The sequence below is a fragment of the Phalangium opilio genome, unplaced genomic scaffold (assembly GCF_054372755.1).
Source record: "Phalangium opilio isolate 3A_F unplaced genomic scaffold, DU_Popi_V2 ptg000017l_1, whole genome shotgun sequence".
Classification (NCBI taxonomy): Eukaryota; Metazoa; Arthropoda; class Arachnida; order Opiliones; family Phalangiidae; genus Phalangium; species Phalangium opilio.
Window position 1 is genome coordinate 3,468,202 of NW_028324151.1, and position 13,941 is coordinate 3,482,142.

Genomic DNA, 13,941 nt, shown 5'->3' on the forward strand with positions numbered 1-13,941 from the left:
TAAAAATTACGTAAAATTACATTTCAAGGTTCATCCTTTCCTTTGTTGTTACAAATAAATACGATAATACAATATAAATTTCCCTTCCGAATTTTTCGCGAACACTTCCTCAAAAAAATAATTCATGGCTAAGGTAGAGCGAATAAAAACTGAAGTTTAACAACTTGAAAGTTAGGGTTCGATAAAATAAACCTGTGATATGTGTTACGAGATTTGGTTTTCACCATAAAGAATTAATGGTTACACTTTCGACTAACTGCAAAATACTTCCTCATCGCGTTCGTACCGGTATTTCTTTGATGTTTAATACTTAACGCTTTAACATCCGATAAATTAACAAATCGAATTACACCTTCATTAAGTACTAAATGACCGTTGGAAAGTAATTTACAATCAATACAGAGTAACAAAACTGACCGAATATTTCACAGAATAAAAAGAGTGTCACCCGATAAGCATGAAGGAGTAAACAATTCAAAATAAAAAGAAATTAAATATCAGGGCCAAGAAATTATCGATTTTACATGGAAATAATAAATAATCAAATACCAGCCACCCTAATAATGACTGGGTTCATTATTGAAGCAATTAGAATTAAAGGGAGGTTGTAATATAAGTTTATAACAAAGTTTAACCTAATTCAACAGAGTGATCAGTTAGCAACGTACTCTACCTTTAAAGGTATCATTCAGTTTTGAATTTCTCGGTACCATAATGTTAAGTCATGCATAAACTAAGTATAAGCTTACATTATAGCATTGTCAGAAAAAGAATGGAGAGAAAAAAACACCTTAAAATTGGGTGATTTTTAACCCGAGTTTTTCGAATTATATCACTTCGGTCGTAATTTTATTATAATGAAGAGAAATAAGAAAAAAACTGTTGGCATAAATAATAAAAATCATAAAACCCGTCACCAAAGAATTGCCGAAGAAAAATTAAATTGGTTTTCGTTTGCTGCGAAAATCAGAAATGTACTCAAAATTTCCAGTTTTCTTTTTTTTTTTGGTTTTTTCTCAACGGCTTCAATAACATAATTATAGACTTAAACGAATCCACGGTACTTATTATATTTAAGTCTACTTTGATGTGGGGTTTTTGCGAAATGTGCTAGGGTAACGGTTGGACTATCCCTTAAACTGGTAACATAGCACTCCGAAGTGGAGATGCAAGGTACGTTTAGAATTAAGGCTATATAGTTTGTTATTTTATTAATTCCTCAAGTCCTAATTGCCAACTATAACCCCAAGTATTGGGTATCGCCATGAATTCATTTACTAGTAAATGAATTCATGGTATCGCTGGAAAGGCTAGAAATAGGACTACAACATATTCAAAGCCTGAAAATTCCCGGATCTCTTATAGAATCAGAGTTAAAACACACTAAAATAGCGCTGAGATAAATTAACACTTTGATTTTGGTGAATAAACGCTATATTTTGCTATCTTCCTTAATTACTCGAGCCCCCATTGTTGTTAGGTATCGTTGGAAAAAGTACAAGTAGAGCTATCACATACTCCCTGGAAATTCCCTAGCACATCTTAAAGAAACAGTTGTTATAGTTCTTCCATGTTATAACACTCCGAAGTGGACTGGGAATGCAATAAGGGTAGAATTAACCAACGCTATCCTTTTTTTGCTATTTTTCTTCTCTTAGCTATTTACTAATGGTACCACCTTCTCCCTAGAATGTCTCACATTCAATAATTTTTCCAGGTGACGGAGTAGTATTACGTTAAAGAATGATAATCACCCGATTCAGTAAGTCAGTTTGGGTCCTACTTTAATTTAATATTGTTTTATATGGATAAATCTCTTCAAGTGTCTATAGAAACAATTATTATCAATTTCATACCGTCAAATAAAAATAAAAACTGGTCTTTGAATCTGGTTTTTGAACTCTCCCAGCTCATTTTCCAAATATTTGACAAGAAATAATTCCCAATTTTGCCCTATTAAATAATAACGATATAAAACCGTTTCATACCTGCTACCTAGTTGATTTTTAATTGTAGAGTGATTAGGGCTCCCGCAATTAATGGAACAATAATGTTCCCAAAAATTGAAAGAAACCTGTGTATCTTATATAACGGGTCCGGGAAAAATTCCTAATTTCCAATAGGCTAATTAGACCAGTAGCAATTAATATTTAATTTAATTTAATTAAACTTGATTTAAAAGGTATAATGAAATTAAAATTTAATTAAACTTGATTTAAAGGCCTAATGAAGCTAATATAGTTAAATTAAAAGTATGCCGAAAACTAAGTTCTTTAAATCGTTATTTGTTACTTATAAAATTATCCTATATTAATTTTCAAGAAAATTAATTATTTTTCTCAATTTTCAAGGACTTAAAATATACTCCGTAATTATTAATAAATTTAGGGAAACTTCAGTAGCGAAACACGATGTAATGTAACGATGTAAAACATGAAAAAATATGTTATAACAAAGTTAAAACTGGTATTAAATCAAATTCTAATTTACAAGATAATTAAATTTTGTTATAAACCCCCTACTTAAACTAACAATACAATAACGAGCCTAACTATTAACGTAAACACAGTGAAACATTAAATGCAATTTAAAAACCGGGAATTTTCAACTTTTACATTAAATTTGGCTACTTTTATAAATATCGTAATTAACTATTAATTTGCTCTTCTGTTTTAAACCCGCTATAACACGTTTCCTACGACATTAAATACCAGTGGTAGATAGCTTTACCTGTAGAGCAAACTAAGACTGAAATAAATTGTCCATTTCTCTCGTAGCATACCAATCCCAAGATTATTATTAAAAAAAATTCTTTTAAACAATAGAAAAATATTTCAGAATGTTTGATAGCTTTTGAGAGCAGAAGTAAGCACATCGCGAATTTGTTCAAAAATAACCGGGTTCATACAACATTTGGAAAACTGATTGCCCTGAGTTTTCCAGGTTTTTTCCCAAATATTGAGTAATAACAACGGGAGTGGTTTTTATAGTTGAAGCAACCCATTCAAAAATTTCCCTTTGTTTAACTATTTCTTTCCCGTAAGTTTTCCAGGTTTGTATGAACCCTGAATAAATCATTTTATTATTTGATTTTCAATGTAAATTCGAAAATTACTTCGGTACCAAATTTAAAAGTAAAACATAAGTTTAATCGGCTTACCTGTAGTTTTTGATGCAAGAGGCAACATGACATGTCTGGTGGACCGCATTCCAATCTAAAAAAAAACAGATAAGAAAAACAAAACTTAAAAAACAAAGAACAATAACCGAGAATGACAAACGACATCAACACGCAAAAAACAACCCCCTGATTCCCAGGCCACAAAAAACAACCGAAACTCTTCAAAAATGTCACAACAAACCATCTTTCCCAATAAAAATTCAAAACAATCTTCTTTTTTCAAGTTGAATATCAAAATTTATTCGTAATTTTTCCCGGAATTGGTAATGTACCTTCAAAAACTAAGAGGAAAAGTCAAACTTTAATAAAAATGATTCTTCACGAACACTTCCTGTTAGCGCAGGACGACTTCCAACTTGAAAGTTAATCTACACTCTGTTACGAGAACCGGGCACGCAAAATTGAATTACATAACGCGTTGATGATAGTTTAAGTTTAAATGATTGGTGATTAAAAAAAATAACCCGTGAATTAAATGGGGGTGTTATTTAATTTTAATTTTTTTTTTCTTTCAAACAGGAAGTGAAATTTGTTAAAGGGTCTGTTATTAACGGCGGATCTAATTGTATTAATTGACCATGTACCATACACCATCGATAGTATTGGCGTGAAGCCGTTATCGTTCAATGAGTGGTACAGTACCATAGGGTTATCACGTGATTAGATAGATCAATATCTTATTAGTATCATGGTTCATTTTAATAAAATTTATTAATTTTAAATGTATCCAGGTTTTTGAGAGATTTAATTTAAAGTAAAATATAATAATGGTGTATTTTTTGTAAATAGAAAAAGTCTTTAAAAGTTACAACAGGGTTGCCATATTTTTTCATTTCAAAATACCCAATTCACAAACATTTTACCAGGATTCCGATCATATTTATACAAACCCTGAAATCCTTTAATCATTCAAGTAGCCTAACTAACTAACTTCTCGCGTTACGGTTTCACTTTTCAGTCCGATTTAAGAACCCAAACAAGCAAGCAAGCAATCAAATAAATAAATAAATAAATAACCCAAATAACCTTATTGATATTAAACACTTGCTCAATAAAATTAAAATATATCAACACTAATCGGTCAACCGAGAAACGATCAGAGAGAGCGAGATAGATAAACAAATTAAAATGTTTAAATTAATTTACAAAATAAGCGTTCAGTGCCCTTAAAACAACAGACACTGCAGCCTACGCTTATTAAACATGACCAATAACACACCCCCATTGACCAATCGGTAGCTCCATTCCCTGTACAACAGGATCATACTCGTATCCCAGACGACTCAAGTCAAAAAACCCTCCCGCCAAAATAGACACGCTCTGTCAATTTCCATTCCAAAGCACTAACTACAACGCAGTCAGTACACTCTCGATTAAAATTAAGTACGATAAAAAAACCGGACAAAACCCAAGAAGTAACTAGGGTGCCCGGCCTGCGCGCGTCTGACGTTCTGACCCACAAAATCCCTGTCTGCTTATGCTAGGAATGGATGGATACTCCGCTGCTTGAAAAGTCCTTCAACGGAGGGGGGGCGACAATAACAGTCAAACTTAATAAAGTTAGGGATAGAATTTAGACTTAGAAATAAACGGGGGCAACGCCAGGGGGAAGGAAAATAAACACAACTTAAGGTTTTCTTCTACGATGTGATCCCTAAAGGAAAAATCAAAACTGGTCGTCTAGATCTCTCCTAGCCACATTCGTAGTTAAGATACCGAACCTGAAACAAGAGATTTTTAGTTTAATTCGTAGTTTCGTTAGACAATGTTGGTTCTTCATTAGCGAGGGTTATCCGTAGTTTCTTCCCAAAATGTTACCGTTAACGATTTTAACTCTTTCGTTCGCCGCGGTTATTGTTACCGGTCAACCAAATTTGCCGTCAACCTTAGGATGTCAAGCGGCGGAAGGAGGGACTGTCCGTTGTCGCGGTGTCCCATTAGGGGATGTAGCCCACGCATTTCGTATTTTAACTTCAACTCCTTTGATGAAAGTGTCGAATAAAAACGATTCCGGAAGTTACAACCGCGATATCTACTTCCGGGCCCTGGCCGCGGATGTTGCCGATTGTCAAATACCCGAACTGACAACTGGAAGCTTGAAAGGACCCTTAGTCGTGGTCAGAATTATTAGGAGTAAAGTGGGTAGCGTTTACCCTGACGCGTTTCACGATCAAACCGCAACTTTAAGGATTTTGGACTTATCCGACAATGATTTAACAGCGATACCATTGGCAATTGCAAATTTGGAAGCTTTGAGGCAACTGGTATTGACCAATAATCGCATCGCGGCTGTGGAACCTAGTTCTTTGTTTAGGTATGTTCGGTCACTGAGATATATGGACATGTCCGGTAACCTATTAGGAGTATCGAGTCCCGAAAATGTCCGGAGGTCAACCATCGGTGTCCGAAGCGTCGAATCACCCAAGGATCAAACTTCCCCGGGTGAAGGGGTCAAATTACTCAGATTTGACCTTCGACCCGTCACTAACAATTTAATAATGTTAAATTTGAGTCGAAATCACTTAGAAGCCATGCCCGAATTATTTCAAGCCAATATTTCTTTTCCCAATTTGGAAATCTTGGATTTAGGAATGAATAAGATGCACTCCTTACCAGTGAAATTCAAACCTTCCGAAACTATGCCTAAATTGAAGCTATTAGGAGTAAGAAAAAATAAACTAAAATTGATTCATCAAGAAAATGAGCCAACTGAAGGAGACATCGACCTATCGGGTAAGAATTTGTCTACTAACCTTGTTTAAAATTTTAGCGAGGTTTATTTTTATTTTTCGTATATTAGAAACCTAGAAAACTAGCTCTTCACATACCCTTTAATTATAATAAAATTATATGGGATCGTTTTCAAAGGGTTTGTGACATGTTTATTTCGGTTTTACCTTTGGATGATGATTTGAGTTAAATATTAAAGATAATCTCTGACTTTTAAATTCGGTATTAATTGAAAAACAATTAAACCAATTAAGATAATGTATTTTAAATACCTCGTCAGCGTAAAATGTTTATTGAAACGTTTCAAACATCAACAGAGAGGCTTTAAAGGGGAATTTAAGTCACTAGTAAAAGTGGAAACATCATTAAAATAACGTTACTAACCCTTTTTAAGTTCAATTTTATCCCTATACCATATATATTCCTTCATAATCATTAGCTAGCGCGAAATGGGTAATTATAAATTTTTGGGGTGGCGGAATAATTAGTATCATTTATATTTAAATCTAATATTTAATCATTAGCTTTGTTTACTCCTTCAAAACATAATTAATGGCTCAAGCTAAAATACCGCAATAAAAATGGCCCCAAAACAAAGCTTGGCTGTAGGTTTCCTCTAAACAGTCTCTTCCAAAACCGTTATCCCGCGGTTTCTAATTGTAAAATCATAGCGATACGCTAATTATTTTCAATCTGAAAGCATACTACATAGAAAGGCTATCATATAGGATTATATATTCAAAATCGTATTTAAATAACCACAATTCACCTTAGGTACCTATTAGACTTTGTACGTTGTAAAACATACTGGCCCTGGATCAAATTATACATATATTTTTTTGTTGGCCAAAACTTGAGATTTGGGAGTTTCAAATTACAAGCGTCCATGAAAATTGTGTGGTTTAAAAATTAAATCTTTTATAAGGGGTCGGTTTTATGTTTTTAAAACGTGTTTATTTTTGTTTAATCCGAGCCCAGAAACTCGTTGTTATAAATTAAACGATTGTACCGGGGTCTACTGCCTTGAGAATTGATTTACCTACGTACCTTTAAAAACTTTAAAACACTTGAAGCACGAGTGTCGAACCGTGATACGGATAAATTCCTAAACCAATATATTTGTTGTTTTAATTTCATTTTGAGTTTTTTCGAATTTTGACAACGGTAGTTAGAGAAACACGTTGGTCATTTGTTATTAGAATGGAATGTGGTTTTATAAGTAAACAAAGGTTTGTAAATGATATGTACGAGAATGTAGACTATAATTACTTGGGATGATTGAATTATTACCTACATCAGAAATTACATAACAAAAATAAGTATGACACTCAAGGAAAGTTCGTTTCCACGTTTTTCTTTAAAAAGGAACATTTAATAATAAATGCCCTGGACTCTAAAACCACATTAATCAGTCCTTAGTGTCAATTGGCTTTGTCTGACCACTGGTCACTAGAAAACATACCTAGTTGAGTATCAATCATCCTTACTGTTGTTACGTAACCTAGATCCCCATAAAAACAACTCAATTTTTGTTTATACGCTTAAATTACGAAAAAAAGAGGGTAGTGTATGTATATATTGAAGTTTATAATACATACTTAACGTTTAAAAATGATTAAATTTTGACGTTTCATCTTCCCTTTGTAAAGATATTAAGAATATGGAATACCGGAAGCGATTTAAAACCTTAAATTAACCAACATTCAAACCACCTTAAATAGGATTTGAGTACAATTCTTACATATAACATTATTTTTTTAAATAAATAAACAAATAAATAAATAAATAAATAAATAAAGTAAGGAAAGAGTAAATTCGGTCGATAAATATTTAACTTGGATAAAACAACACTAGATATTAACAGTTTTATGGAGAGTTTAGAAAAGGAGCTGTTGAAAATGACCGTAACAAATGCATCCTTATAGATTATAACCGTTAAATGAACATCCGATAGCACTTCACGTCACGCCTGAATGGCCATTATCTAACGATAATCCGAAAATTTCCTCAATTTGAATTATACCATTTCAATTTTATAGTCTGACTTTGGACAAATAAAGGCTTGGCCTGTGTTAATTAAATGCATCGGCCTTTTGATCTCAATTAAACTAAAACTGATTTCGATTTATCAATATTTAAAATTAACCGATTAATTTTAAAATACAACATAATATTGCGTCCTTGCACGTTAATTCAATTCTTCTAAGGCCTAATATAATTAAACTAAATTTAAATTCTACTTTTCAGTCTGACTTTGGACAGATAAAGGCTTGGCCTGTGTTAATTAAATGCATCGGCCTTTTGATCTCAATTAAACTAAAACTGTTTTCGATTTGTCAATATTTAAAATTAACCGATTAATCTTAAATACAGCATAATATTACGTCCCTGCACGTTCATTCAATTCTTCTAAGGCCTAATATAATTAAACTAAATTAAATTAAACTAAAATTGATTTAATTGGTTATCAATTAAGATAAAATTAACTTCGCCCTTTTCGTTAACAAAAATTAAAGAAAATTGTCCAAAAATTCTAGGAAAAAAACAAAGGCTTAGCGTGCACTGGCTTCTTCAGTGTCAGATCTTTATCAAGGTCTGAATACGCGTCGTTTTAATGGGGGACCACCCTTTTTCTCTCTCAATTTTTAACGGTTTGTATTTCCTTCTACAAAACGGGTATAATAACTTTATTTAATATATATTTCAAGATTAATATATAAGAGAAGAAGTTTATAAGTAAGTCTTAGGGCTATAAGAAACAATTATAATTTGGAACAACTTGCCGAAAAGAAACTCATCTTCTGTATTATAAAAATATAGCATGTGAGAGAAAATAAGAATTTCAAAGATATAACGAAATGGGGTCAAATTTTGGGTATTGCCAATTTATAAATCCATTAATAATGCGGTAACAAATTCAAGATGAATATTACCGTAGTGGCTATGTCGTGAATTTGTATTATTAAGTAGTTTTTGGAAAGCAAAGAACGAGGGGATAATCACTCTTCAGAGTCTATGTATACACCGATTACTGACTAAGCGCTTTTATAGGTAGGAAGCTTAAAGATTAAGAGTAATTCTTTTAGCACATTCAAAGGTACAGTGGTGAACACCGATTACGCTGAGTGAGTGGCCCCTCGGAAGCAACGAGAATGGGTTGAGTTGAAGATTATTCCAAAAATTTAATATCTATATTTACGAGGGTCCTCTAGAAATATAGCATACAAGTAGCGCTATAGCTACTTTGTAATTGTTTAAAACTAATATTGTTGACCCAATTTTGTAGTTTGAACTTAAATAACCCCATGTGTTGGTTTAAATTATTTATTATACAAGGATTTAGTTAAGAGAGAGGATTTTGGACATATTAGGACTATTTTAGGAGAAATTTGGCTATATATATTACACAAGAATTTTTGAAGGGGATAATATTAAACATGTCTGTATATTTTGAACTTTGACCTAAGGGTTGAACTATTTTGAAGTAGATTTGGGCATATTTTGAACTTTGACCTTCATATACCGACTGGGTAGCTTAGCTAATATAAGGGAAATGTTCAACCCCGTCTATTTTAGGGGATATTTTCCTATATTTTGAACTTTGACCTTCATATACCGACTGGGTGGCATAGATAAAATAAGGGCAATGTTGAATACCGCTGATGACGTCAATATTAATACTAATTAATTAATATAAAGTTAATTTTATTCTTTAAAAATTAGTTTAAGCTACCAGAATATGAAAGCAATTAAATATAATTTCAATTCAGTTTTTTTTTTAAATTATTTTAGATGGAATTTAGCGCCCTTTTAGATTAAACAAATCAATTCACTCTTTGAAAGGGTTAAATATTATGGAAAACCCGTATTTATTAACGTAACACTCGTGTAACTTCCAAGAATGATTCTAATAAGCCCAACTACACCGTTAACCATTAAGAGAAGTAATTAAAAATCATTAATGAAAGTTAGATTTAAATGTAATTTCCATTTTGAAATCGTGGAAAAGGGATAGGCTGGGACGAAATTATTTATCGAAATGTACTCAAGGTCTCGTATTTTTTCTCATTCAAGAAATCAGTTCTAGACGATATAAGATGTATATTTCACGTAATATAATTAACTATCATTAAATCAAATACTTATATTTAAATAGGAATAATTTTAAAATCGCCCGTTAGCGTTACACGTACGTACGCCATTACTAGATCGTTAAAATTTAATTTTTTATTTTAATCAGTTCTTTAATTTGACGCCTCTAAATTCTAATATAAACCAGGACCAGGTGCCTTATCGGTTTGAAAGATCAAATAATTGGTGTAACACCCAATATTTCTACGAATGTAGAATTTCATTGATGTTTTGGCGAATTGACATAAAGGTCTACTGAAATGCAAATTTAAATTAGCTTGACTATATCCGATATAACCAAAGCGTCCCTTATTTTCACTCTCTCGATAACCAAAGCGTCCTGTACGTTCCTCCAAAAGTTAAGATACACAAGCTTAAGACATATTTATTCAGAATCCATTTCAGTGTCCCTTAATTATTAAACTTAATTGAAAATAAAATAAAAAAATAATAAAATTTCGAAGCGGGTCTTAATAGTTAATAAAATCCGATACGGTGGTATAATGATTTAAATATTCTACACCACACAAGTAAAGAGTGTTGCCGCTATTTCATTAATAACATGAGCCGACACAGAACGACATTCGCGTACGTGAGATACGTCGTTAGTAAGACACTAATATTAATTATAGTTTGGACCCTGCCCTGCCTTCCCTATACTACCACTGAAATACTGTTCAGGGTTAAATAACAGTCAACTATCTTTAATTATTTTTCTTTTATCATTTTTAAAAGCGGGGACTTGCGTAAGTTTGAAGAAAATGACATAGAATATAATAGTCAACCCCAAAATAAAAACTAAGTTAAAACAGAAGACAATTAACGCAATGTTATCAAATAACTATTATTCCCATTATAGTTAAGGGTGTGTTTTATTTTTCACTATCAAGTTTCGTTGTTATAAAGATTTCTAGGCGAATTTAGGTCGATTGTAGTTCTTACATCTTTTAACTAATTTATTTCTGATTGAGTTTAAGTTATAATTATAGAATTATTCATAAAGGACACAATGCGAAATTAATTTTTGGGAGGAAAAACCTCTTTTTATAGACAAGTGAAGGTCGATTTTCTAATTAATGGTCCTAATTTTCACTCTTTTTTGTTATTTTTTCTCTCTCACCCTATTATATAGATAACCCATTGCGATGCGATTGCGGTTCGGCCTGGTTATTACTTCGCAATACCACTAATGGTACTTGCGGTACTCCATTCGCCTTAAAGGGTGTTCTAATGTCCTTACTGACAACGGAAGACTTGTGTCCAGGAATTTCATCAGAAATGATCATGGGTCATCAGTTAGTTTCCTTAACAACCAACAATGAAACGTCGGTAATTGTGACGTGGAGCGTGCAATCACCAGGACTAAAACGTCACAAAAAGAACGAATCAGACTTGGAATGGCGCATACTGTACCGCCAATTGGATTCCGATCCTTACGCCCTAGCTTTCAGTGGAATTCACAAATCAGCTGATGACGTAGACGCCGAAGCCATAAATCAAGCCACAGCCAGTGGTGATAGGCTTAGAGCGGTATTCGTTGACGTACTTGGAAATTTAATTCCGGACACGGACTATGTCGTCTGCTTGGCCGCTGTTAAGGGAAGCCAATTCATCATGCAACGTAAAAGATGCCGGAATGTCAGAACGGCCGAACATATAGTGACTACACCAGTTTCCGCAGCCAATACAGCAGTAGCCAATCACGTCCTAGCAACGTCCGGACAGATACAAGTCAACTTGATCGAACGTCGCGCCATCATGACGTCTTTGGACAGCACCGAAGATTCGATCACGTTAACGTGGAGCGTTGTCAAGTCTCCAATTAGAAAAAGCAGACGAAACAGGGCCGCGCACCAAGAAGCGCGAGTCGATGACTTGAATCAGGCTCGTAATAACAATATGGATGGCTTCATGGTAAGCATAAGGGAGTTTGGATCCTTCGCTATGCACGAGGAACGCGTCACCGAAGACCAAAAGATCATACCATTAGAGGAAGAGGTTGCTAGGAGCTACGAGGAACATAAGCGGTCCGATTTCCAGAAACGCGTCAATGGTCTACGACCCAACGTTGCCCATCAAGTCTGCCTACGCGATTTGACCACGAACGTCGTACTTCAAACGGAGGACTTGAGACAATTTACACCGGGAGAAAAAGGACCACATCCCGGTGAAATATGCAAGGAAATTATCACTGGAGACCATGGAATTGGTAGATGGCCACAAGGCGCCCATACCGCCATTGCCGCTTGCGTCACTGGTGCTGTAACGTCAATCGTGGTTGCCCTGGTATGTTTCTGTTGGTGCGGAGGAGGGCGCAAACGCAGCAAGAAGGATTTGAACGAGAAATCAAACAAGATCAGAGGTTCCTCCCTAACTGGTACCACATTATCCGTCATTAGCGGGGATGGTACCAACCAGGACACTCTAAAGAGAGCCAGACGCTCATTAGCATCGACTATCTCATCGGGTAGCGAGAAAATTATAGCGTCCATCGGAGGTCAAAAGGTCAATATCGGGGAGATTGGAGACCCCTTCAAAACTCTACCAACATCGTCCAATCAGGGTCGAAGACGATGGCTCTTACTGTCACCCGAAGAAGAAGAAACTATTGACGAAAAGGACTTGTTAAGGAGTTTAAGTCCTTTCCACCCGAGATACAGTCTACCAACAACCAAGCAGAATTCAGAGGAAGATGACAAATCCGATAGAAAATCGGATTCCATTCTACCCTCGCCAAAATCTATGTGGTTCAAGACACCCAAAGTCTTAAACCGATCAGCCATTTCGGCACCGAGCGAAATAGGAATCCCCGTAAGTACCACGAGCGGAAGTAGAAGTGGAAGCGGAACTGGAAGCGCTACCGGTACGGGAACGTGTACGGCGAAATCGGAAACCAACAGTTCACGAATAAGCCCCGCACCAGAAGACGCGATCGAGTACGTTTAAAAATTGAAACGGTAAATACTTTTGAGTGTGACAGTGCAATGTATATTTAAATTCTCAGTGCACTCTTGATAACAGTCATATAAACAATGTTACCAAGTGAATTTCAACGCTGGAGTGCACTGGGTTAGTTCAGTTCAACATTCGTGTCCACTGTACCCATTCATACCTTAAAAGGCTGCATTTTCAAGCAAACCAGTGTTTAAGGTGCCTTCAGAGAAAAAATAGCAAAATGACTGTTTTTGCCATCTCGCAAAAACCCGTTTTTCAGTTGAAGGTGATTATACACCGACATGAAATTTTTAGCATTAAAATAACAAATATCCAACTATAATTTGATATATTTTTGGTTTTCATAGTTTAAATTTTCTTGGTTTTATTTAAGTTTTAAAATTGCCATTTTAAAGTTGAGGGGGTCTCAGTTAGAGGAGTTCATACTCTTCCCAAATGAAACGTTTCCATCGCAACAGGCATATAATTTACGAGCACAGGATAGGCTATCCATTGATCTATGTAAAAACTAAATCGGCCTTATCATTAAAATAACAATTCGTCTTAATCGATTTACTCAAAATATCTGATTCAGTATTTTTAAGATTAAAGCTAGAGCTTTTATCACACAATAAAAAAAAATACATCATTGGATGGATCGTGATTTACCGATAATTTTAAGCTCTGTTTTGTAATTTTGACATAAAAAATCATTGATCTGAACTCCTTCATAGATTTCTCGTAATACATTTCAGTGCTAAAACTTTAGGCAACTAGTTCGTATATTTTCCGTAGATGGCAGGATATAAGTAGTGACTTTTTTCAAGGGGGTAACAAGAGGGGTCCGTAGTCTACAGACTGAAAGACGTTTACCAATTAAGGTATGTCGGCATCATGTCGCACGCACCGGCGCCTTAACCCACAGTACCCACCCCTCACAGTAAACCACCCAAACTTTCGGGTCA

At 34.4% G+C, this 13,941-nt stretch overlaps 2 protein-coding genes across 2 annotated transcripts in view; one reads left to right on the forward strand and one right to left on the reverse strand.

Annotated features, from left to right (window-relative positions):
* Rab3GAP1 (RAB3 GTPase activating protein subunit 1) overlaps positions 1–13,941 on the reverse strand; it is a 60,797-nt gene that overhangs the window by 2,020 nt on the left and 44,836 nt on the right. The window contains exon 12 of the mRNA XM_089866365.1: positions 3,161–3,215. Within this exon, the coding sequence (XP_089722491.1) occupies positions 3,161–3,215 (55 nt within the window). The remainder of the gene's footprint in view (positions 1–3,160; positions 3,216–13,941) is intronic.
* On the forward strand, positions 4,904–13,185 carry LOC149702524 (uncharacterized). The gene is made up of 2 exons (XM_089866366.1): positions 4,904–5,914; positions 11,175–13,185. The coding sequence occupies exons 1-2, from the start codon at positions 4,993–4,995 to the stop codon at positions 12,986–12,988; spliced, it is 2,736 nt and encodes a 911-aa protein (XP_089722492.1). The 5' UTR covers positions 4,904–4,992; the 3' UTR covers positions 12,989–13,185.